The 22,548-nt window shown below is 60.2% G+C and overlaps 2 protein-coding genes across 4 annotated transcripts in view; both read left to right on the forward strand.

The window, feature by feature from the left end:
* The window catches only part of HIP1 (huntingtin interacting protein 1), a 50,796-nt gene extending 43,292 nt beyond the window's left edge, over positions 1-7,504 (forward strand). For both annotated transcript variants that reach the window (XM_080563380.1, XM_080563379.1), the window contains exons 18-31: positions 792-986; positions 1,264-1,411; positions 1,558-1,644; positions 1,848-1,955; positions 2,042-2,178; positions 2,311-2,421; positions 2,571-2,629; positions 2,857-2,950; positions 3,333-3,433; positions 3,569-3,674; positions 3,865-3,988; positions 4,179-4,240; positions 4,763-4,874; positions 5,315-7,504. In XM_080563380.1, the coding sequence (XP_080419506.1) occupies positions 792-986; positions 1,264-1,411; positions 1,558-1,644; positions 1,848-1,955; positions 2,042-2,178; positions 2,311-2,421; positions 2,571-2,629; positions 2,857-2,950; positions 3,333-3,433; positions 3,569-3,674; positions 3,865-3,988; positions 4,179-4,240; positions 4,763-4,874; positions 5,315-5,325 (1,455 nt within the window). In that variant the 3' untranslated portion in view covers positions 5,326-7,504. The remainder of the gene's footprint in view (positions 1-791; positions 987-1,263; positions 1,412-1,557; positions 1,645-1,847; positions 1,956-2,041; positions 2,179-2,310; positions 2,422-2,570; positions 2,630-2,856; positions 2,951-3,332; positions 3,434-3,568; positions 3,675-3,864; positions 3,989-4,178; positions 4,241-4,762; positions 4,875-5,314) is intronic.
* A 309-nt stretch (positions 7,505-7,813) lies between these two features.
* On the forward strand, positions 7,814-22,068 carry POM121 (POM121 transmembrane nucleoporin). 2 transcript variants are annotated; one of them, XM_080563381.1, is made up of 13 exons: positions 7,814-8,099; positions 8,196-8,396; positions 8,690-8,851; positions 10,756-10,836; positions 11,175-11,346; positions 12,441-12,532; positions 13,430-13,500; positions 14,247-14,371; positions 14,771-14,873; positions 15,145-15,330; positions 15,635-17,314; positions 18,752-18,880; positions 19,112-22,068. In XM_080563381.1, the coding sequence occupies exons 1-13, from the start codon at positions 7,837-7,839 to the stop codon at positions 19,204-19,206; spliced, it is 3,360 nt and encodes a 1,119-aa protein (XP_080419507.1). In that variant the 5' UTR covers positions 7,814-7,836; the 3' UTR covers positions 19,207-22,068. The 2 variants fall into 2 exon arrangements, with proteins under 2 accessions (XP_080419507.1, XP_080419508.1); XM_080563382.1 differs by having other exon boundaries at positions 15,148-15,330.
* Positions 22,069-22,548: the final 480 nt, after the last annotated feature.

The raw sequence follows: 22,548 nt of genomic DNA on the forward strand, positions 1-22,548 counted from the left end.
ATGTGGATGGGTTCAGTGATCACACCATGGGGTTTAGCACTCGTGTGTGAGGCTGCACCAAGCAGTAGTTTCCAGCGGCAGGGACTCCCAGGTCAGAGGGGACAGACCCAGGAGCTGATTGCCCTAGAGCCAGCAGGCAGCCTTCACCCCCATGTCTTGTAGCCTCTGATGGAGAAACTGAACAATCCACTCCTGTGTGAGTGAGGCAGAAATTGCTGGATTAAATCCTCCCAGGTGAAAAAGCAGTCAGACAGGGTGACTGCCTGCTGCAAAACGCTGGCAGGCAGCATGCCCTCCTGTCAGAGGCCTTTGCTTTGGACTCACTGCTGTGCCAGAGGGTCTGTTGTGCCTGTGAAGACATGGCCATTCGCAGCACAGGGCTCTGGGGGTCTCCAGGCTTGTTGTAGAGGCAGAGAGCTGTCAGGGAAATGGACCTGCCCTTCCCCAGGGTGGGCAGACAAGCTGCAGCGGGTCGAAGAGCCCTTCATCTGCTCATGCATCAGGATGACGACAGTCATCAGCTGATAAAAGTGGAATGGCATCCAAGGGAGCCTCAGCTGGCCCCACACAAGGTTGTCCCCTGCTGCAAAGGTACTGCTGGGCTGCCTGGCATGGGTGATGCAGGGCTGCACTCTGCCCGCAGCTGTGTGGGCTGCAATGCACCAAGCAGCAGTGCTTGAGATGGCCTGGGCCTGGACCACAAGCCACAAGCAATTCTCCAAATGCAAGGGTTCATCCCTTCAATGCCATGCCCTCAGCACAGTCTTGATGGGTGTTTTGTGCCCGGCCAGGTGGGAGCAGAGCAGAGCACCCGGATAGCAGACCTGGAGCAGGAGAGAGACAGCCTGAGCCGGGCAGCAGAGCGGCATGGTGAGGAGATGGCAGCCCTGCGGGCTGAGCTGCAGCAGCTTCAGGACACACTCAGCAGCGAAAAGGAGAGCAGCAAGAAGGAGCTGGAGACACTGCAGACACAGCTGCAAGACAAGGTACCCCAGGGGCACCGCTGGCGCGGGCATCCCAGCATCACCAGCAGCGCACCCGGAGCCGAGGGCCACTCTGCTGCAGTGAGGAGCCACACGGGGAGCAGTTCTCCATGGCACTTGGCCGCCCGCTGCTGCAGTGCTGGTCCCCAGGGACAAGAGCAAAGCCCAGTGCCAAGCCCTGGCTGTGGGCGTTTGTCAGAGCTGGAGGCAGTGGAGGGGTGTCAGGGTTTGCCAGCCGGTGCGGTGGGGAGGGAGCCTGACACTTACACTGCCTTGGCAGGAGAGCATGGAGCGGACGCTGCGGCGGCGCCTCGCCGAGGAGCAGTTTGCTCTGCTGCAGGGCAGCGCATGGGAGGCAGAGAGGATGGTGCAGGATGCCCTCAGTCGCCTCGAGGACCCCGCTCACATCAGCTGCACTGGCTCAGCGGGTGAGCTCCCCAGTACCCACCAAAGCCAGCGCGTCCCAAACAGTGGCCTTGCAAAGCCACCCTCCCCAATTTCTTCTGGGACAGCCCAGCCATGGAGAGACGCTGCGCTGTACTTTGTTCAAGTCGTGTCTCTTGTGTGCCTGCAGATTACCTCCTGTCCAGGACATTGGCAGCCTCTGAGTGCACAGAGAGGCTGCAGGATGCCCACAGAAAATACCTTTCCAATCGTACAGGTGAGACACAGCAGCCCTGGGGAAGGGCTCAGGTGGGCAAGAGGTGGTATCTCCAGCAAGCCGCAGGGTGAGAGGCCGGGGCTGAGAGCCACAGCCAAGGCTTAGGCTCTGCAGAGCCCAAGCGGGAACAGGGGAAGCAAAAGTGAGAGCTAAACGGGCTCCTAGGCCGCTTCAGCTGAGCTGCGCGCCTTCTCTGTCTGCAGATGTGAGCAGCCTGCTGCCCTGCGTGGCCCTCTTTGCCCACCTCATCAGCGACACCATCCTGCAAGGCAGTGCTACCTCCCACATGGCCCCGATGGAGCCCGCTGACCGTGAGTGCTTCCAGCTGCGGTGGGCAGGGGCCGGGAGTCTCTGGCCTCACGGGCAGCACCCTCAGCCTCTTCTGCGGCGCTCACAGGTCTGCTGGAGATGTGCAAGCAGTGCGGCAGCGAGGCCATGAGCTACCTCAGCTCTCTGCAAGACCTGGATAGCGTGGAGGGCGCCGACTGCACCCCGGTGACCAGCTGCCTCAGCCGGATCAGCGCCATTGGGGAGGTGGGTACATGGGCATCACCACCAAGTGGGATTGGGGCATGGGGAACAACGGTCCCCTTAGGGCAAGCAGGGTGGTGGCACCTGTGGAGGGGCTGTGCCTCCCTTAGGCACTCTTCTCCATCCTGTCCCCAGGAGCTGCGACCCAGAGGACTGGATGTGGAGCAGGAGGAGCTGGGTGATCTGGTGGACAAGGAGATGGCAGCTACATCAGCGGCCATCGAGACTGCGGCTGCACGGATTGAGGTGAACCGGCACTGCAAGGGCTGCCCCACGGAGTCACTGCAAGCCTCAGGGCACCCTTGGGCACCGCGCCTCATGGGGCCGCCTGCACGAGGCTGGGCATGGCAGCCAGGCGGTGCAGGTGGTTCAGCGTGGCTTCTCCCCTCTGCCAGGAGATGCTGAGCAAGGCCCGGGCTGGTGACACTGGGGTCAAACTGGAAGTGAATGAGAGGTGAGCAGCGGCCAGGGCATCACAGATTAAGGTACTGGTTTAAATCCAGGTGCTAAGGGAAGAGGAAGAAGGGTTTGGGGATGCAGGAGTGAGTTGGGGAGCCACAACGAGACACAGTGTTGCAGGGTGGGCATCTTCCTCAAGGCTCTGGGGTCTCTGCACCTCACCAGCTGGGTGGTTTGCACCCGTGCCAGCCTTCCCACAGCTCACTGGGATTTGTCTCACAGGATCCTGGGCTCCTGCACAGGCCTTATGCAGGCAATCCAGGTGCTGGTCCTGGCGTCCAAGGACCTGCAGCGAGAGATTGTGGAGAGCGGACGGGTGAGCAGGCGGGCAGGGAGGGAGGGCAGTGTGGGCGGGCAGGGACTTGGCCAGCACGGGATTGCCACGGGAGTGGTGCAGAGCTGTGTGCTGACAGCCAGGACAGCTGTCAGCATTGAGGTTGTCTGCCCAAAGCCCCGGCCCCAGGTCTCTGTTTTGCACCCAGAGGTTGCAAATGCCATCCGCACAGCTCTCATGCTGCACAGGGGAGCCCATGACACCTAGGGCTGGGTGTCTGCTCCACTTCATCTGTATCTCAGATGAAATCCTGATTTACTCTGGTCTCCTAAGAGCAGAGGTTTGGGGGCCCCAGACCCTGTCACCCCGGGGTGAGGGCGCATCCCCTTGCTCCAGCACGTGACTGTTCCCTTCTCCTCTGCAGGGCGCAGCGTCACCCAAGGAGTTTTATGCCAAGAATTCCCGCTGGACAGAAGGCCTCATCTCTGCCTCCAAGGCTGTGGGCTGGGGAGCAACTGTCATGGTGTAAGTGGCACCCTGTGGAGGGTGGCAGGGTCTTGCTGTCCCCAAGGGGCAGGAGGTGAGAAGGGTGAGAGGTGAGGTGGTATCAGTACAGAGCTGGCCCGAGAGATGCTCCAGCCCTTCTCTGCCCTCCTGCAGCGATGCTGCTGACCTGGTGGTGCAAGGGAAAGGGAAATTTGAGGAGCTGATGGTCTGTTCCCATGAGATTGCAGCCAGCACCGCACAGCTGGTGGCAGCTTCCAAGGTAGGAACACTGTGCCCTGTGTGGCAGAAACACCACTGCTCCCCTGGCTGTGCTTTGGGGCTCCCAGCAGGGTTGCTGGGACCAGGGTGACCTGGTGGCACAGTGAGGCCGGAGCTGGCATGCCAGGTCCTTGGCTTGGATGGTGAGACCTGGTGGGGCATGAGCGCGTACACCCTCTCGGCCCCGGCAGGTGAAGGCAGACAAAGACAGCGCCAACCTGGCCAAGCTCCAGCAAGCTTCTCGGGGTGTCAACCAGGCCACAGCTGGCGTGGTGGCCTCCACCAAGTCTGGCAAGTCACAGATTGAGGAGAAAGGTGAGCACGGGGCTGCAGGCCTGGCCGGCAGCACAGACCTGCCCCCAGATCTCCACTCTTTGCGGTCTCGGTGTTCAGTTGGCCATATCCACGTGCACGGTGGTTTCTGCCTGCAGCACAGGAGCTGCTGGGGAGGGCAGGTCACGCTGGGGAGCAGCCCCAAGGGGACATGGTGTTTTTGTCTCTGCAGACAGCATGGACTTCTCTAGCATGACACTAACCCAGATCAAGCGTCAAGAAATGGACTCTCAGGTAGGAGCTTCCTCTGCACTTTCGGAAACACAGCCGACATTGCATCTGGCATGTTTGGGCTGATGAGAGGGTGCCCAGGCCGTTCCAAGGAGTGGGAGCAGGGGAGAGCTGAGCCATTTTCTTGCTCCTGGTGAAGAAACTCTTCTCCTCAAGCACCATTCCCAGCTGCTGCCCAAGCAGGCCATGCAAGCACAGAGCATGACCAGCACCTGGGCACCAGGAGCTTGTGGGTGAAGCCCAGCGGATGAAAGTGAAGGCTGGGCTTGCCCAGGAGCAGCACGCATTTGTTCCTTGAGCTTTCCCCAACCTCAGACACGTCTGAGCTCAGTCCCCTCTCCAGGAACTTTTGCTGTCGGAACATTAATGGGACGTACCTCAGTGATGTTGGGCTTGGTGTCAGGAAGCCCAGCACAGCTGGTGTGGGGCTGGGTGGCAGTGGCAGTGCTGCAGCACGCAGGTGGCAGAGCTGGCTGTGCTGCAGGGACACAGAATAGCAATAGCAGCATGTGCTTTGTCCTTCAGGTGCGAGTGTTAGAGCTGGAAAACCAGCTGCAGAAGGAGCGGCAGAAGCTGGGGGAGCTGCGCAAGAAGCATTACGAGCTGGCAGGAGTGGCAGAGGGCTGGGAGGAGGATGGTGAGTACCCACGGGCAGGGGTTGGGCACTGCAGGAGGGCAGCAGCCCTTCAGGCTGTATCTGCTGCTCTGGCTGGGAAGCAGCTCTGGGAAGCAGGCAGGAGGGCAGCCCTGCCCACAACCCAGGCAGTGAGCGAAGGCAGGGCAGGGGTTTCGGTGCAGCTGGCATAAAGCAGAGCCCGGCAGCAGTTAGCACATGTGGCCAAAGCCATGGAGACTCTGGCCTGGGCAAAAGGCTGTGGGAGCTGTCAAGTACCCAGGAGCAGCTCTCCCTGGAGCCCCACCATCCCTGCTGGTCCCGCTGTTCAGCCCTGGGCTCTGCAGCCAGCTGGCCCGCGTGCCACTGGGGTGCTGCTGCCCTGGAGCCACAGCGTGTGCAACCCTGGGGTCCCAGGGAGAGCACGTTGCTCTACACCCCCTTACTGTCTCTCCCCTTTCCAGCCACCGACTAGATGCTGCAGCAGAAGCAGCCAGCAGCAGACACCCCTTCGGTCGGCTGGGACCCAGCTTGGTGCAGCCCCTTCAGAAGATACACAATAAACTGGTGCAAAATCCACCCCGAAGCACACGTCCTCTGCGTTCCCCGAGAGCCGCCTGCAGCGCTGGAGGACCGAGAGCCGCGTCGCTGCTGAGGGAGACCCTGGGGCCAGGAGCGAGGGCTCCCCAGCCGCCCAACCTCACGCCAGCTGCAAACTGCACGTGTATTTATTAGAGCTGCTTGGGGGGTCTCTGGGGTGGTCTCTAACCCTTTAGTTTCATTTTTGCACAGATTCTCTGAACTGTTTGACCCAGCTCTGGCGGACCAGGAGCATTCGGGTTTCCTTCACCTCTTGCTGCTTCTCCAGCCTTAATGCGTTAACTGGCTCAGCGCAAACACCTCAAGGGAAGGAGCCTGCCTGGTGCAAAGGGCCGCAGGGCTGCGGTGGGGTCAGGAACTGGCTCTGCTGGTGCTGCTGGGCTAGTTCGGGGCTTGGTGCTAGGCATGCTCCCCCGGCCCCAGCCCCCTGGCCCGCTCAGCTGCTGGCAGCAGCCAGGGTGGTGGGTGAGTCCGTGTGGGAGCAGAGTGCCTTTGGCCGCCGTAAGGCCAGGGTCCCGTGCTGCTGCCGGGTCAGGGGCTCATTCACACGAGGCAGCCTGGGTTGCTGAACCCTGGCGGTAAGAGCCGTTGCCTCCTCCAAGCCCTGCAGAGCTCACTGGGCCCATTGGCAGCCAGGCCAGGTCCCAGCAGCAGTGCTGGGAGCAGCCAGCAATGAGGAGGGCTTGGGCTGGCAGTGAGAGGAAGGTTGTGACGAGCTCCTGTCCCCGTGTTCCCAAAGTGCCCTGTCTGGAGCAGCGCTTGGAGCAGAGGAGCTGGGCTGGCTGGCCCTGTGCAGCGCTGCGCTGCCCTGAGAGATCACTGTGTCAATGCCAGCAATAAACCACTCTACAAGGTGCTTGGCTCACATTTGGGCAACATCTGCTCCCAGGCCAGCAGCTCCCAGATGCGTGGAGTGGCTCAAGGGCAGCAGCACGGAGGGGTCGGGGTGCAGCCAGGGTGCCCCAAAGCTGCAGCAAGCGGCCCTGGCGTGCCACTGTCCTCAGGGGCAGGGGCGGCCGTGGGGCTGGTGCTGAACATCCCGCCCCAGCCAGGGAACCTTTGTGCCTTGGAGCAGGGGACTCGCAGGGCAGGGGGTGACCTCCAGCCCCCAGCCCTGCAGGCCCCCAGCTCGTCTCACTGTGGCGGGGATGGTGGGATCAGACCAGCGCACAGCAGTGCACAGCCATGTCCTCACCGTGCCTGGCCGCCCCTCCTTGCCATCCCCAGGTTTGCTGGGATGTGCCCACGGCCAAGCCGGGCGGACACCTGTCTCCCTCGTGGGACTGGGGTGCCCTTCCCAGCAGGAGCGGACTGCGGCAGGGTGCTGTGGGGCAGCATTTGGTCACTCTCCCTTTTAGGACGCGGTGGCAGTGGTTGGCACTGCCTGGCCATGGAGGGGAGTGGGTGGCCTTGGCACCCATCATCACCCAGGGTGGCTGGGCTGTCGCCACGTGCGTTCCTGGTGACGTGTGTCAGCTGTGCCAGCCACTCGGAGCAGTGGGACCTGCCCGCGGCCCCCTGCCCAGCCACCCCAGCCAGCACCGTGGCCCTGGGGCTGCCCCAGACACGGGAGAAGGTGACAGCCACCGTGCCCCGTGCGGGCACCCCGTGGCCCTACGGGTCCCGCCACGGCGAGCTGCTGCCAAACCACCCCCTCCGCATCCCCAGCCTGCCAGGGCCCCCAGAGAGCCTCCCGGTGCCTCTGAAAGCAATACGAGCCACCCCTCTGCTGCGGGGGCACGGGGAGGCCCGGGTGCCCCTGAGCCCCCGCCGGCTTCTCAGGGGTCTCGCTGGCGCAGGCGACCACCAGCTGCTACCTCAGGTTTCCAGGCTGGGCCCGGCCGGGCCCCGGGGTGGCGGGAGGGGGACGGGGGACAGGGGACGCGGCGCTGCTCTCGGTCACAAACACTTTCTCCCTCCCGGGCCGCGGCCAGCTCCGGGCCCGGGGCCGTCCGCGCGGCGGGGGCGGGCACGGCGCGGCTGCCCCGCGGGTTTTGGCATCGTGCGACGCGTTCGTGTTGCCGGTTTTTAAATAAAGCCTCCGGCCCTGCGTGCCAGCTCTGCGTGCTTCCCTGGGGGGACGGGACTGGGGGGGGACGGGGGGCACGGCTCCGGGCTCCTCGCGGGCACCCGGGGCCCCGCCGCACGGGCTGGCGCCGGGCCCCGGCCCCGACTGGCTCCCGCTGCCGGGGCTGCCGGGGCCGGGCCGGGCCGGGCGGGCAGGGAGGGGGGGCCGGGCCGGGCCGGGCCGGGCGGGCGCGGGGCTGGGAGCGAGGCCGGGGCGGGGCCGCGCCCGGCGGGAGGGCGCTGGGAGGGGCCGGCCCCGCGGCGCAGTGCATGCCGGGCGGCCGCGGCTGGCGGGCGGCTCGGCGCGGCGCGGCGCGGGATGGCGGGGGCCGGGCCGGGCGCGGGGCCCTTGGGGCGGCGGGGCGCGGCGGCGGCGCTGGCGGCCGTGGGCCTGGCGCTGGCGCTGGCCTGCCTGGTGCTGCGGGGCGCCCTGCTGGGCGCGGCGGCGCTGGGCGCGGCGGGGGCCTGGTGCGCCATGCGGCCCGGCCCGCCCGCCAAAGCCGCCGCCGCCAACGGGGGCCCGGCCGCCGCCTCGGGCCGGCCCCAGCGGGCCCCGCCGCGGCGCCTCGGCCTGGGCCTGGGGTAAGCGGGGCGGAGCGGGGGCGGGGGGGGGGGGGGGTGAGGGCCGCGGCGGGGCCCGGCGGGGCCCGGCGTCGCTGACCGCCGCCGTCTCCGCAGGACCCCGCCGAGCTGCCGGCAGCAGGCGCCCCGCCGCCGGTACCCGCTGCCGGCCCGCAGCGCCGTGCCCGGCGCCCTGCCCGCCGCCTGCTGGGACGCCTGCCCGCGGAGGAGCGCGGCCTGGGCTCGCCGCGCCGGCCCGGCCCGCAGCCCCGTCACCGTGAGGATCGCCCGGCCCGGAGGCCTGGCCCGCAGCCCCGCGTGAGTACGGCAGGGGCCCCGGGAGCTGCCCCGGGAGGGCCGGCCGCTGGCCCTCGGCCGCTGCGCCCGGGGCACCGCGGTGGGAGAGCGCGGCCCCGCGCCGGCCTCGCCCCCCGTCCACTGGCCTCAGCCCCGCCCGCGGCGTTGCTTTCGTGCCCTGGGAGGAATCCCGGGGTTCAGACCGCGGGCGACGGCCCTCGCTTCTCCCGCGGGGCCCCCGGGCGGCCAGCGCGAGGGCTTGGGGGGCCGGCCCTGCGGCGCCCCTTTCCCTAGCTCCTTGCTTTCCTTCCCAGGCTGGAGCGGCTGACCTCACCTGCGGCCTTCCTGGCCAACAGCAGCCCTGACCCGTGTGCGAAAGAGACTGTGCTGAATGCCATCAAGGAGAGCAGGAAGAGGGCTGTGGAGGAGGAGGAGGAGGACCAGGTTTTGGGGAACGATCAAGAGAGCAAGAGGAGGTAATGAGCTGGCGGTGCAGGTCGCCAGCTGTGTATTGGGATGGTAAGAATGGGCCTAGCGCTTCCGTGGTGACAAACGTGATGTGACACAGAGCCTGGGGTAGAAAAGAGCGCTGGAAACTGAACCAGAGGAACGTAAAGAGGAAGCATACCCCATCACCCAGCCCTCTCAGCTGTGTCAGAAACTCTTCCAAGACTCCTTTTTGCCCTTTTGAGATCAAAGGGATATGGTTTAGGTTTTGCCTGGGCAAGCTCACAGGTGAGGCGTGTTCCCCTGCGTTGCTAGGGCTGGGAGAGGCCTGAATGTGGATCAGGGAAGTCTGTCAAGGCTCCCGGGAAGGGAAGTGATTTCTGTCATCACAGGGATTTGCAGGCCAGGGGAACTGGTGGGAAAAACCTGGTATCAGCTATAGGCTGAAATCTCTATCCTTCAGTTGGCCCTAGTTGTCAAGGAGAGATGCAATCCCTAAGTCTTAGGACTCCAGGTGGAAGCATTATGCTTTAAAAGCTCTGCATGGTTCCTTCATGCACTGTAAGTACCGAAAGGAGGTAAAGACAAAAGGGACAACAGGAGAGACTATCTTCTGCTTTCATTAGTCAAGGTCAGTGATTTCTAGCTCTGAGATACAAGAAGTGAGGGTGCAGCGTCTTTGCCAGTGCTCTGTGAAGGACGAGGTGTAAATCCTGGATGCCAAGGTCTGCTGGAGCCTTTGTCACTGCTGGGACACAGCACTGCCTTGTTTTTCTCTTTGCTCCTGTTTCTTGTTTCTTCTTCCCACATACGTGGAGGCTGTTTGCGTTGTACCCCTCTGCCCATCACGTTCCAGGGCAGCCTGCCTGGGCTGAGGCACGTGAATGGAGAGACTAAGGAGGAGTGGTTTGGGCAGAGAAAGGCAGTGCCTGGGTGCGTTGCCCTGCGTGCTGCTCTGGGGCTGCTGCTGGAGGTGGTCCTCAGCACAACAGGATGAGTGGGGTTCGCAGAGAGCTGCTGGCTGCTGCCCTGCTGCTGCAGGAGCAGGCTGGTGGTGGGAGCTGCAGCAGCACGTGTGGCATTCTTCCTCCATCGCGGGATTTTCCTCTCCTTTTGAACACTTGCCACAGCTTGGTGAATCTGAGCCCTACCAGAGCTGAGTAGGATGCCAGAGGCTGGTTGCGTGAACAGGATCTGCTTTTTTTCTTTTTTTTCAACACGCCAATACCGATCTCTGCCACAAAAGCCAATTTTGAAGGCATTGATATCTGACAAGCATGAAGAATGCTTGTAGGCAGAAAATACTGTGACCTTTGAGGGCAGAAAGGAGTATGTGGCCGCTGGAGAGCACTGGGTTGCCTGTGCAATGTGATCACGTTCAGAGCTTGAAGGAAGGACTTCAGCTAAGTGACAGGATGGATCTGACGCCTCCAGCTCTGCTTCACAGTAGGGTTTGTTTTAAGACTTTCAGGCTTAAATTCTTTACTGAATCATTGGGGGAAACAGGGGTCCCATTTCTGACTCAAATCATCCAAGGTGCTGGCTAGGAAGAGGTAGAAGACTAGACCTCTGGAGCTCAGGTCCATTCCAAAAATGAGCTGCAAAGTCTCTCTGAAATATTTTAGCTTCAAATAATGTATTTGAGCAAATATTTTGTTAAATGAACACCGCTCTCCCCAGCAGGCAGCTGATGGAGCTGCTGGTGCTTGGGAGGAAGCAGCTGGGGATGAGAATCGATGGGGTAAGAACTAAGTGGAAAGAGAATCTGCAGTGGGCTGTGGATGGGGAAAACCTCTATCCCAGGAGTTGGCAAGAAAAAAGCAAGGTTTGTGCCTTCACGGTGCCTGGAAGGGGTCCTGTTGCCAGGCTAAGAGGGCAGCCCTCGTCGCTTCTGCCTCCTCACTCTCACAGGTTTCTGCCCTCTCTCCTGCAGGCGCCACGATAGCAGTGGAAGTGGGCAGTCAGCATTTGAGCCCCTGGTAGCCAACGGTGTCCCTGCCTCTCTCATACCCAAGTAAGTGCCCACTGGGCCAAAAGCAACTGCTGTTGGCTGGGAGGTGAGTCTGAAAGTCTGCGGGCTCTTGAAAAGGTGCCTTGGGTTTTGCTTGTGGAGCCTAGCTTCTGTGAGGAGGAAGAGAGGCTGTGAACGTGCCTCCTGGCTGTCACTCAGTATTAGAGCTGTGCTCTGTGAGTGCAGGCCAGCGGCTGTAGGGCTGTGCTGCTGCAGAGGCCTCTTCCCAAGCTCCGCGCTGTGTGAAGCAGCAGGGTTGCTTTCCTCGACCTGTCCTGTGTTTAAAGGGCCTATGGGTAGAATGGTGGGGAGCTCCTAAAATCGTCTTTAACTTTCTGCAGGCCTGGCTCTCTGAAGAGGGGCCTTGTTTCACACTGCCCAGATGACTGCTCGAACAAGAGGTCACGCACCTCCTCCGTGAGCTCCCTCAACAACACACATGCTGGTGGGATCCCCAGCTCCATCCGCAACGCCATTGCCAGCTCCTACAGCTCCAGCCGGGGCCTCTCTCAGGTAGGAAACACCCCTGCCAAAGGCACCGCTGGAGCCCACAGCCAAGCACGGTGCAGAGTAGCTCAACCCTCCTCTGGGATCACCTGCGTAACTCAAAGCCAGGGCTTGTAAGATGAGAGCAGTGTTGCCATGTGCCTGGTGGTGAGCGCTGCAGGGAGTCTCCAGCACAGCTTAGGCAGGCAGATTTGGCTCCTTGCACGTTAGGCTGGCTGCTGTGTCAGCAGCAGCAGGCAGTGATGTTCCTCATCCTTCAGCGCACGTTGCCAGGGGTGTCCCCAGGCTGAGCTGTCCTGCTGTAGTGCTTTCTTTTTTACTTTTGAAACCAGGAGGAGACTTTCATTTTTTCCCCCTCCTTGCTTAGCCTTGGCCAGCGTGCTAGGGTGGCTGGATCCAGGTGAAAGGAAAGAAGGAAAAGTAAATCCCTTTGCTGCACTGCCACCTTTTCAGCTGCAGTCAGCTGAAAGTTCAGCAGCAGTACTGGAGCCACGTGTTCCCACTTTGACCCAGGCCCCCTTGCCAGCTGCTGAGCTGCAATAAAACACTGCTCAAATGGCTCTTGGGTCAGGCTGCAGATCTGATGGAGGAACATAGTCGTGGCTAATAATACTGTGCTGTCCTTGTGGAGAAAGGCTTCCTCCAGGCTATTAGTAAGGACAGGTTTCCCCTGATGGGAGTGAGTCTGAAATCCTTGAAGTGGGATTCATCCTCTCTGAGCTCTGGCGAGGAGGTGCCCTGCTTCAGCCAGAGATGCTGTAAACGTGCAAGGACAGCTGGGCAGCCTCTGCCTGTGCTGTGTGATGGCAAGAGAGCTGCACCTGACACAGCAGCATCCTTCCTCCTGTCCTCTTGGCCAGGACTGGCTGTTAGGAGCCTGGAGGCTGCTTGCTCCCGAAGCGGATTCAGTCTGGGGTGGCCAGATGCTGCTGTGCTCCTACTGAACATGGAGGGGAGCAAAGTGGTGGAGGGAGCGAGGCTCTGGGCTTGTTAGCCACGGTCCTGGGAGAAGGCATTTACCGTGCGAGCAGGAGGATGGGACAGTTTCCTCCCTCCCAGCTCGTGTGCTAAGTTACTGCTGGTCTCTCTCTGGATTCCAGCTGTGGAAGAGGAGTGGTGTGAGCATTTCCCCGCTGTCCAGCCCCGCATCTTCCCGCCCCCAGACACCAGAGTGGCCTCTCAGGAAAGCCAGGTAACTAGCCACTCGCTTGGGGAGCGCCTGCGGATCGATGCCAGCTAGGGGGAGGGCAGGCAATGTCTCAGCTGTCCTGGTGACCAAATCCTGCTCTCCACGAGGCCGGGTAGTCCAGGCCTGTTTCTGAAACGTGACTGTTGTGTGACCCACCTGTGTGGCAGTCCTGTTGCTTTTGTCCACTTGTCCCTGCCACCTCGTTACGCTGCTGTCCCAGCAGGAGTGCTGGAGCGGCAGAGCTGCAGCATCCCAATCCCTGCCCCGTTCTGGGACCAGGTTAGAGATGTAAACGTTCAGATACTGCCACAGAGGCAGCGTTGTGTTGTGGCGTTGTCATAGCCTGGGTTACGTGAGCCACCAGAACCTGGGAAGAGGCAGGTCCTGATTCTTGCTGTCTCCTCTAAAGCAATTCACCAGAGCTATGTAAAATACGTAAAACACAGCTGCCTTTTGGTGCCTGCCTTGTAGCGTAGGCCCGTGTGCTCCTCTCTCCCAGCTCAGAGAAGGACCTGACTCCACAGCAAGCTTTTGTCAGAACTAAAACTGACACCGCCCTTGCCCTGAAAGGCTGGGTGTCGGACAGGGACCTGTGAGGGATGGCGTTTCCCATCCAGGGCCGCTGGGTGCTGCCCTCAGGTTGATTTGTCCTACAGAGAACTGGGGCTTCTGCAGACTTGCACCAAGCTGCGGTCTGGAGAGGGAAGCAGCTCCTGAGCCTTGAGCTGCTTTCAGGATGGTGGAGGGCTGTGCTCAAGGTGTCTCGAGGCATGTTGTTTGGCTGAGGCCACAGGCCAGGGTTACTAATAGGAATCCTTAGTGTGTTTGGCCTGTCCTGCTCTCAGGGGATGGCGCCATGCCTGGGGCTTGGCCCTAACTAGCTCTCTCCCCCTGGCACAGGGAGGAGGAGTCACATCGCTCCAACACTTCCACTCCGGTGAAGTCAGACAAGGAGCTGCAGACAGAGAAAGGTGAGCGTGGGCTGGCAGCAGTGCTGTGCAGGGTTGGGTGGGCTGGCAGCACACACAAGCAGCAGGGACGTGATGGGACTTTAAGTCTACGGGTGGGATTGGGTTGAGGTGCCACCTGGCAACTAGGGATGTGCTGGTGTCGAGGCAGTGGCGCTTGTGCTGGCCTCAGCAACTGCCCTAAATGAATTTCCAGGCGATGAGCAAGGGATACTGATGATGTCTGCGTGCTAGCAGATGTGTGGGAGCTGGCTTGCAAGAGGGAGCCCCAGCACCGTGACTGGCACGGGTCCGGGTGTCAACCTTGCGTCAAGATGTGCCATGCTACAAGCAGCACCCTGATCAGATTCCAGGCTGAGCCTCTTCCAATGCTTCCTCATCTAAAATGGACAGGACGTCCTGTGTCCATCACAAACAGGCACCTGTCTGCCATGGTGCAGCACTAGATGTGGCTCGTGTAGCTTTCCTGGTGTGTGATTCAAGTAGGCAGATGGCAGGGACTGTTTGGAGGTGGGGAAGGAGTTGCTTCCCTGCTGAATGCCAACAGGCTCTTGTACCACACTGCCCCAGGATGTGCTGTGGCCAGCTGCTTTTCCGGAGCCTTGTAGCCTTGTTCTCGGCTTAAAGCCATACCCCTGGCTCTGCTCTTTGAGTTTGGGTCAGGCAGAGAGGAGGTGTATGTGACTACCCAGCTGATGCAAGCCCAACTCCTCTGCCCAGAGCTGGCTCTGACTTACCTTCTTCTGCAGTGGTGGAGACACCGATGCGAAAGAAGCGGAATTCCCTGAGCCCGCCATCCGTGTCAGGGAGCAGCGGGAAGCGGAAGAGGAAGATCCAGTTGCTGTCGTCTCACCGGGGGGACCAGCTGGCGCTGGTACGTCGCTGTCTCGCAGCCCCTTTTGCCCTCCTCTGGCGATAGAATGTGCTCACTGCAATTTCTGCAGGGCTGGGGGGAGACTGACCTGCCTGCCCTCAGGAAGGAGGCCCCGTCCTTGGCGGAGTGGGAAGTGACGCTATCCCCAGCCCCAGTGTCTGGTGGGCTGTGCGTGATTGTGCTGCCTGCTGCCGGACCAGGTAATGGCCTGGGGAAGGCCTGCCGTGCCCTCAGCGCCAAGCCGGGGTCATGATGAGTGGGGACTGGAGCTCCGCGGTAGCGTGCTGTGGCAGAACCACCTGCTTCACGGGTCTTGCGACTGCCTGCCTTCACCACACGTTCAGAGAGGCTCTGCCGGCTTCCCTGAGAAGGAGCTAAGCTGCTGCTCTCTCTTGGCAGCCCCCGCCGCCTCAGCTGGGCTACTCTATCACATCGGAGGACCTGGATGCGGAGAAGAAGGCAGCGTTGCAGTGGTTCAACAAAGTCTTGGAGGATAAGGCTGGTAAGGGCTGCGCCTCTGGGCAGGCTGGGCTCCTGGTGGGGTTGGCAGGGAGCAGAGGAGTAGGAACTCAGGGCTGGGGCTGGCGGGCAGTGGGGTGTCTGTAGCACAGGCTAGGGAAGCTCCCAGGCAAGTCCTTGCCAGGTCCTTGGGTCTGGGGATGCTCTCAGAGCCTTGAGACTCACAGAGGTCATGCCCCAGAGCCTGCAGTTTTACTAATGGCTAGTCCCCTACAGCGAGTTATGGATGCTGATTTTTTTTTCTCCTTTTCCAGTAGATCCAGTTCCCAGCACCACTGCAGAGACTACACCTGTGTCCAGGCCGCTGGCATTCGCAGTACCTACGGTGACATCCCCAGGGCCTGCACCTGCATCAACAGCTCCTGTCCCACCCAGCAGCAACTCGCTCCTGGACAGCCTGAAGAAGATGCAGAGCAGCCAGGCTGCACCTGTGCCAGCAGGTGAGGAGAAGTAGGGTCAGCAGGGTGGAATCGTGGCAGAGCAGGCCAGGCTCAGCAGGAGCCCTGCATTCCTTCTGTTGAAGGCAGGCTGGAAAAATTCCTTTTTAAATGCTCTGCTGGCCCTGGCAGGCAGGACTTGGAGGGCAAGCTGGGGGACACAGGCCATGGTCCTGTTGTGAGCTGTGGTAAGCGTGGAGGACTGGGGCTCCAGGAACCTTTGCGGAACTAGGATGGCTGTCTGGGAGAAAGGCTGTCTGTATGTTAGGCCCATGTCCCTAAAAAAAAGCTCTCTTCCCCTTTCCAGACTCCACTGGAGCTGTAATAGGGTCCCAGCCTTCTTCATCAGCATCACAGCCGCCTGCTACTGCTGTGTCACTGGAGTTGAGTTCTCTGCCTGTGACCTCTGCTGACACCAAGCCTGTGCCCGTGTTAAGCACACCTGCGCTTTCTGCACCTCCTGCCTCGGGGGCACAGCCTCCCAGCAGCGTGGCATCTGCGTTCACAGAGCTGGGCCAGACCCCTGTTAAGCCTCCCTCCTTACCAAAGCCAAATGTCCTATTTGGGATGCTGAGCACCCCACCTGCCAGCCAGCCAGCAACGACCACAGCCACTGCTGTCCCCACTACAACCCCCGTCTTCAAACCCATCTTCGGTGCTTTGCCAAAAAGTGAGAGCACAGCACCCTGTACAACCGTCATCTCCCCTGCAGTCACCGTGTCTGCAAGCTCAGGCCTTTCCTCAGCATCTTCCACCGCCACCATGTTCAAGCCTATCTTTGGCAGCGTGACAGCAGCTTTGTCTCCAGCGAAGGCCTCTCCTTTCACGTTCAAACCATTGTCACAGACAGCCTCGGCTGCAGATTTGCCAGCAGCCTCCACAACCACCACGGCAGGATTCACAGGTCTCCCTAACATCATCTTTACCACCGCAGCTACGACTGCCACTGCTCTGAGTTCCTCCACAGATGCCACCATTAAGCCAGTTTTCAGCTTTGGACTCAACCCGCCTGCCTCCACCGGCCCTACTGCCAGCCTGACTGTGACCACTGCCACATCCACGAGTACGTCGCAGCCATTCCTGTTCGGCGGCCTGGCCAGCTCGGCTACCAGTACAGATTCCAGCTTTGCTGCCCCAGGGCCAGTGTTCCAGTTTGGAAAGCTAGCTCCAGCCACTGTCGCTGCCACCACCAGTGTCCCTGGAGGCCCCACGTTTGGCCAAGCACCTTCAAATTCAGTGGCACCTACCACCACTGTGGGCTTTAGCATATTTGGGAGCACCACGCTGTCGTCAGCTGCCCCAGCCACCACAGGTCAGTCGACGTTAACATTTGGCTCCTCCGTTTCAGCTTTCGGCAGTTCTTTCAGCACAAGCGCGAAGCCGCCACCGCCGTATCCTGGGGCAGCAGGCCAGGCAGCGTTCAGCGCTGGTGCTGCGGAGAGCCAGCTGCCCACCAGCAAGCCCGCTGCGGGCCCCGTCGGCTTTGGCCCCGTGTTCAGTTTTGGAGCCCCCGCAGCGCAGTCCGCCACCCAGCCGGCATTCGGCAGCAGCGCGCAGCCGCCCTTCGGCACAGGTGGCACCCAGAGCGCCTTTGGCACCAGCAGCGCCCAGGCAGTGTTTGGGACCACCGCGTCGGTCTTCTCTTTCGGGACAGCCACCTCCACAACAGTCAGCTTTGGTTCCAGCACCCAGACCACAAGCAGCAGCGCTGGCACGGCCGTCTTTGGCACCACCCCTTCTCCTTTCACCTTCGGGGCGGCTGCCCAGCCAGGCCCCTCTGCCAGTGGCTTTGGGCTCAGCGCGCCCGCCCTGAACAGCGGCTCCCCTGCCGTGGCGTTCAACTTCGGGGCTGGGCAGAGCGGAGCAGCGGCGGCGGCGACGCCCTTCGGTTCTTCCCTGACACAGAGCACGCTGGGTGCACAGAACCAGAGCACACCATTTGCCTTCGCTGTGCCCAGCACCCCCGACACCAAGCCTGTGTTTGGAGGTGAGTGGCAGTGGTTGGGGCCTTCTGGCAGGGGGGAGGGCAGGGCAGGATCTAGGCAGCTGATTTCCTTCCAGACCTTGCTGAGCTCCTCCCCCAGGCTCCGCAGCCCTCCGTGGGCTAACAGTAGTGCAGTGCACTCTGCCCAGGTCCCCAGCCCTTGGTGGCAGAGGGGAAGACTAGTCCTTAGCCCTTCACTGCTCCTTGGCCCCTCTAAACATGCCAGCTCTCTGGTTCCACGTGGGCACTGAGCCCAGCCACGTGCTCTCCTGCCCCTGAGAAGCCAAGGTCTTGCTAGTAGTTAAAAGCAAATTGGAATTTCTTGGTGAGTGGAAACACTCTCAGTGAATACAGCCAGTGAATACAACCTTCTCTGCTGGCTCTCCACAGTGTTCTAGAATCATTAGGGTTGGAAAAAGACCTCTAAGATCATCTGGTCCAACTATCCCCCTACCACCAGTATCACCCACTAAACCATGTCCCGAAGCACCACATCCAACCTTTCCTTGAACACCCCCAGGGACGATGGTACCACAGACTCCCTGGGCAACCCATTCCAATGCCTGACTGCTCTTTCAGCAGAAGAAAGAAATGTCTGCTAATTTCCAACCTAAACCTCCCCTGGCACAACTTGAGGCCATTCCCTCTAGTCCTGTCGCTAGTTATCTGCAAGAAGAGGCCGACCCCCAGCTCCCCACACCTTCCTTTCAGGCAGTTGCGGAGAGCAATAAGGCCTCCCCTGAGCCTCCTCTTCCCCAGACCAAACACCCCCAGCTCCCTCAGCCGCTCCTCGTAAGACTTGTTCTGCAGACCCCTCACCAGATTCGTTGCCCTTCTCTGGACTCTCTCGAGCACCTCCATGTCCTCCTTGTGGCGAGGGGCCCAAAGCTGAACACAGCACTCGAGGTGCGGCCTCACCAGAGCAGAGTACAGGGGGACGATCACCTCCCTGGTCCTGCTGGCTGTACCAGTCCTGATACAAGCCAGGGTGCCGTTGGCCTTCTTCGCCACCTGGGCACACTGCCGGCTCATGTTCAGGTGAGCATCGACCAACACCCCCAGGTCCTTTTCCTCTGCACAGCTTTCCAGCTACTCTGCCCCAAGCCTATCGGGTCGTTGTGACCAAAGTACTACCACTTCGAACCCTTGCTGAACCACCTTGCCTACCATGGAGTTGCAACCTACGTGTTGAGAAACTTCTGGTCTAGACAGATGCAAACCTTTGTGCTTCCCTGAACTGCAAATCTACCCGTGCTTCCCTCATGGCAAGAGGATCCAGGGATTATGATGAGAAAGCAAGCGTGCAACCTCTTGCATGAAAAAGGGTTCTTGGGTGAAGAACACTTCGGTCTGTGGGGGGAAATCTGTGCCTCCTGGCTCCCAAAGGCCAGGTTCTTCCTCTTTGCTGAACCGGGCTCATGGCGGTATGTTGCTTTCCAGGAACTCCTGCTCCCACCTTCGGGCAAAGCACGCCTGTCCCAGGAGCAGTGGGGAGTGGAAGCAGCAGCCTTTCCTTTGGGACGCCCAGCGCTCCTGCCTCAGCGTTTGGAGGAGCTGGCCCTTCCTTTGGTAAGGGTTCCTCACCAGGCCGGGGGGCTGCGGGGGGCTGCTGGGCCATGTTTCTCTTTGGGTTTGGGACAGCAGCGTGGGCAGGCTGTGTTGTGGGAGCCAGCTTTGATGCAGTCCCCTGCAACAGGCTGAGGTGGTACCTGCTGGGCTCCAGGGGAGGCAAAATCTTCATTTCCCCAGAATTCCTCCTCTGCCAGGCCAGAGAGACCTATGCAACCTTTCTGCTTCCAGGTCCGTCAGCCGCATCGTTCTCCATTGGAGCAGGATCCAAGACCGGCGCTCGTCAGCGGCTGCAGGCACGAAGGCAGCACACCCGCAAAAAGTAACCTCTGGGGTTATCAGGTCCCTGTTGCTGGCCTGTGCAAGGAGCACCTGCGCCAGCACGTGTGTGAGGGCCTCTGGTCTGGAGCAGTCCCCATGGTGGGAGCAGTGGTGACGGGGCCAGGCCCCTGACAGATGCCAGCTGGAGGCAGTGCTGGGTGGCAGTGACCGGGGTGGGACAACAGGATAAACCAAACTCTTCTTACTTGAACAGTTCCGCAGCCAAGGCTGGATGAACCTCTGTACATACCCGCAGCATTTCTTCCCTCACTGTTTTGCCATATTTCATAATTTGTAAATTTTCCCCGTTGCTTCCTATGGCTGTTCCTGTCCCCTCCCGAGCCCCCTGGCCATCAGCCCCCCTGGCCCCAGCACAGCAGCTGGCACATCTGTGGCCGGAGCCCAGCCATAGCCATGCTGCAGCCCTGCTGGGCACAGTTCTCTGCTCTGGGCTGCTGAGGGATGTCATTTTCACCAGGCCCAGAAATCTTTCCCTGCTGTTTAATCTTGTGGCCTGGTGAACACGCTTCCTCTGGAGGACTCTGCTTCGAGCTGGTTATTGTCATCTCTGCAGAGCACAATCCTGGGTTAGCGCCAGCCTGGCAAGTGTGGCATTTCGGTGCCATACGTGGCTGACCCAGCTGCAGCTAGATGACAAGCCCCTTGTCACAACTTCCCATCTCCTGTCGAACCTCAGGCTTCGTGCAGCATGCCCTGGGCAGGCAGCTCTGTGCCACAGCACCGAAGTTCAGCTGGAGGAGCGCAGTGGGCATGGGCAGCCCTTGGCCCTTACTGCTGCTTGTTGGGTGCTGGGCTTCCCCCTTTCCCTCCCCTCCCCGCTTGTGTACAGCCCTGTTTGTTTTGCTTTGTTTGTGCTCCTGTTTTAATGCTCTCATTGAATCGAGTTTGGAGGAAAAACTGAACCGTGTGTGTGGCGGCATGTTGGTTATGCCGGATTTGCTGTTTGGAGTTTTTTTGGGGGGGCACCTGTCCCTTCACAGGGGATGTGCCCTAGCTAATTGGATGTTGACAGTAGCATCACTGCGTGGCTACTCTTGCTGGGTGAGTTCTGTCCCTTTGTCATTGTGACTGAAAGAAAGGCAGCTGGGGTGGGGGGATCTGGCCCTCGCCCCCCAGCGTGGGGGCTCGGGCCCTGGCAGCCTCTCCTCTCCCAACTTCCCCTCCCATGCCCTGCTCTCCTGGGCTGGGAGCTGGAGCCGTTTTGCCACCATGGGGTCCTCTGGCACCGCCACAGGAAGGAGCCCAGAGCAGGTGGGTTTGCACCTCCCCAGACCTGAGTTGATTCTCACTTTTAGCTCACCCCTATCCTTTTCTTTTTACCAGCTCCTAGGAGCTGTGGTGCTGTCACCTGTCCCCACCCATCTGGGAGTGGGGCTGTTCCCATCTTGGGGAGGTCTTACGGGAAGAGGCTGCCAGAGCTCAGGTCCGTGTCCAACAGCTACCCCACCCAGGGAGAGGGACGGGCACCCCTGCCCGCAGGCTCCCCTCTGCTTCCAGGAGTGCTTTGCTGCCGGGTTTTTTACTCTCCGAGCCGTGTGAGTGTGTGTGTCTGCTGAAGTCTAAATTTAAAAACAAAACAAAAAAAAAAGAAAAATATTTAAACATTTTATAACAAAATAAGAATTTATTTTTATATTTAAGCTAAATTGCCTTTGAATTCCTTCAAGCTTGGTTCAGTGAGGTTGCTAGACCCTGCAGCGCTGTTGGTAGTTTACCTGTGCTGTTACATTACAGCCTGGTGAGGAGTCGTGGGCCCACCCCACCTCTGCCCTAGGGACTGGCTGTGCTGGGGAAAGGCAGCTGTGTCCTGGGGACTGGCTGGAGCAGCCCAGCCTTGTTCTCTGTGACTGCGTGCTCCTCCCAGGCTGTAACAAGTTATTATTTTTTTTAAATGTGATGTATGTGGATGTGACTAAACTTTTCTCTTCTTTAATTCCCCTGAGGCTGAGAAGCAGGAGCTCTCGCACGTTCCTCTTGTCTGCCAGGAACAAGGCGCCTCTCCCAGCAGGCGGAAGGAGGGTGGGTGACCGGGGTCTGTGTGGCACAGCGGGGATGCCCCCCTTCAGTGCAGGGGGGGGAGGTGATGCAGGCTGGCACCTTCTCCCTTAAGGGGTCACAGCTGCTGGAGCTGGTGGGGGGGGTTCCTAGCATCTGCAACAAAAGCGGCTGAGGGACTGTAGTAGCCTGTTGCAGGGCTGATTGGAGCATGGTAGATGGGTGCTGTGAAGAAGCCAAGTCAGGCAAACATGCCCTCGGAAGTTGAGAAGGTAGCCAATAATGGGCTACGTGTATGTGCAAGCTGGTTCTGGTGACTTGTCCCTCTCCCCAGGTGCTTGCTGTGCCTGGAGAGCAGTCGTGGGGCTCCAGGGGTGAGGGAGCAGAGGGCTGGGGTGTGCAGGCTGCTGTTGCTTAGCCTCACAAGGGCAGGACCTGCCCTGTCTCTCAGCCTTCCTCAAATCGTTCCAGCTCCACCCAGAACCACTGTGCAGAGGGTGGCAGGTGCTGAGCAAGGAGGTGAGGGCACCCTGCGGAGCAGTGGCTGTTGGCTCTGCTGTTCTTGGGCTGCCCTGTACGAAACCAGAACTGCACCAAGTCCCCAGAGCTCAATAGGCAGGCGAAGTCCAAGCTGTGTCACCTCTGTGCTGTACAGACCCCTTCAGCCCCCTGCTGGGAGACACCCCTGGGCCTGGGCTGCAGTAGGGGGACAGAGGGAGGCTGGGGTTTTACTCAAACAAGACTTGGATCATTCCTGGTGTGGCTGATGAGGATTTTAGTGTGAATGTGCAATTTTTTTTTTCCTCTTGCTTCTTATGTCACTGATTTAAAATAAAAAGACTGTTCCTGTTCCTGTCTTGCTTGCCTTTGAGTCCTGGGCTCAAGCAGTGCTCCACGTTGCTGGTGCAGTATAGGGTACTACCTTCTAGTTTCTTCCAGCTTGCAGTGTGTTGCGCTCCCCCTTCAAACAGCAGGTGGTGAGTTGGGGGATGGCAGACTGTTATTTCCCCAACACGTTTGTTCTCCCCTCTTTGCCTGGCTGTTCATCTGCCTGTTGTTCAGCTGTAAGACCAAAGGCCAAGCAGTGGCAGTCCCTGGGCAGGACCGCGTACTGCACAAATTGTGGTCTTCTCCAGCAAGGAATTAGTTAATTTGCTTCATTACCACAAGTCAAAAGCCTCTTCCAGAACTACAGATTAGGCTGGGTTAAAGCTTTTTAGGGAAAAAATAAGGTATTATGTCACTAATCCAGCAGCGGCAATCCAGGCCCTGAGGATACAGAAACACTGGTACTGTTTGACTTCACTTCCTAAGGCTACCCCAGTCCAGGT

Source organism: Anser brachyrhynchus (assembly GCF_964034855.1).
Source record: "Anser brachyrhynchus genome assembly, chromosome: 20".
Classification (NCBI taxonomy): domain Eukaryota; kingdom Metazoa; phylum Chordata; class Aves; order Anseriformes; family Anatidae; genus Anser; species Anser brachyrhynchus.

Bases quoted from the DNA above. Each gene is read 5' to 3' on its own strand.
- POM121 (XM_080563381.1), top strand. From the start codon at position 7,837: ATGGCGGGGGCCGGGCCGGGCGCGGGGCCCTTGGGGCGGCGGGGCGCG. The intron at 8,397-8,689 runs GTGAGTACGGCA...TTTCCTTCCCAG, and splicing joins GGCCTGGCCCGCAGCCCCGC to GCTGGAGCGGCTGACCTCAC. The intron at 10,837-11,174 runs GTAAGTGCCCAC...AACTTTCTGCAG, and splicing joins CCTGCCTCTCTCATACCCAA to GCCTGGCTCTCTGAAGAGGG.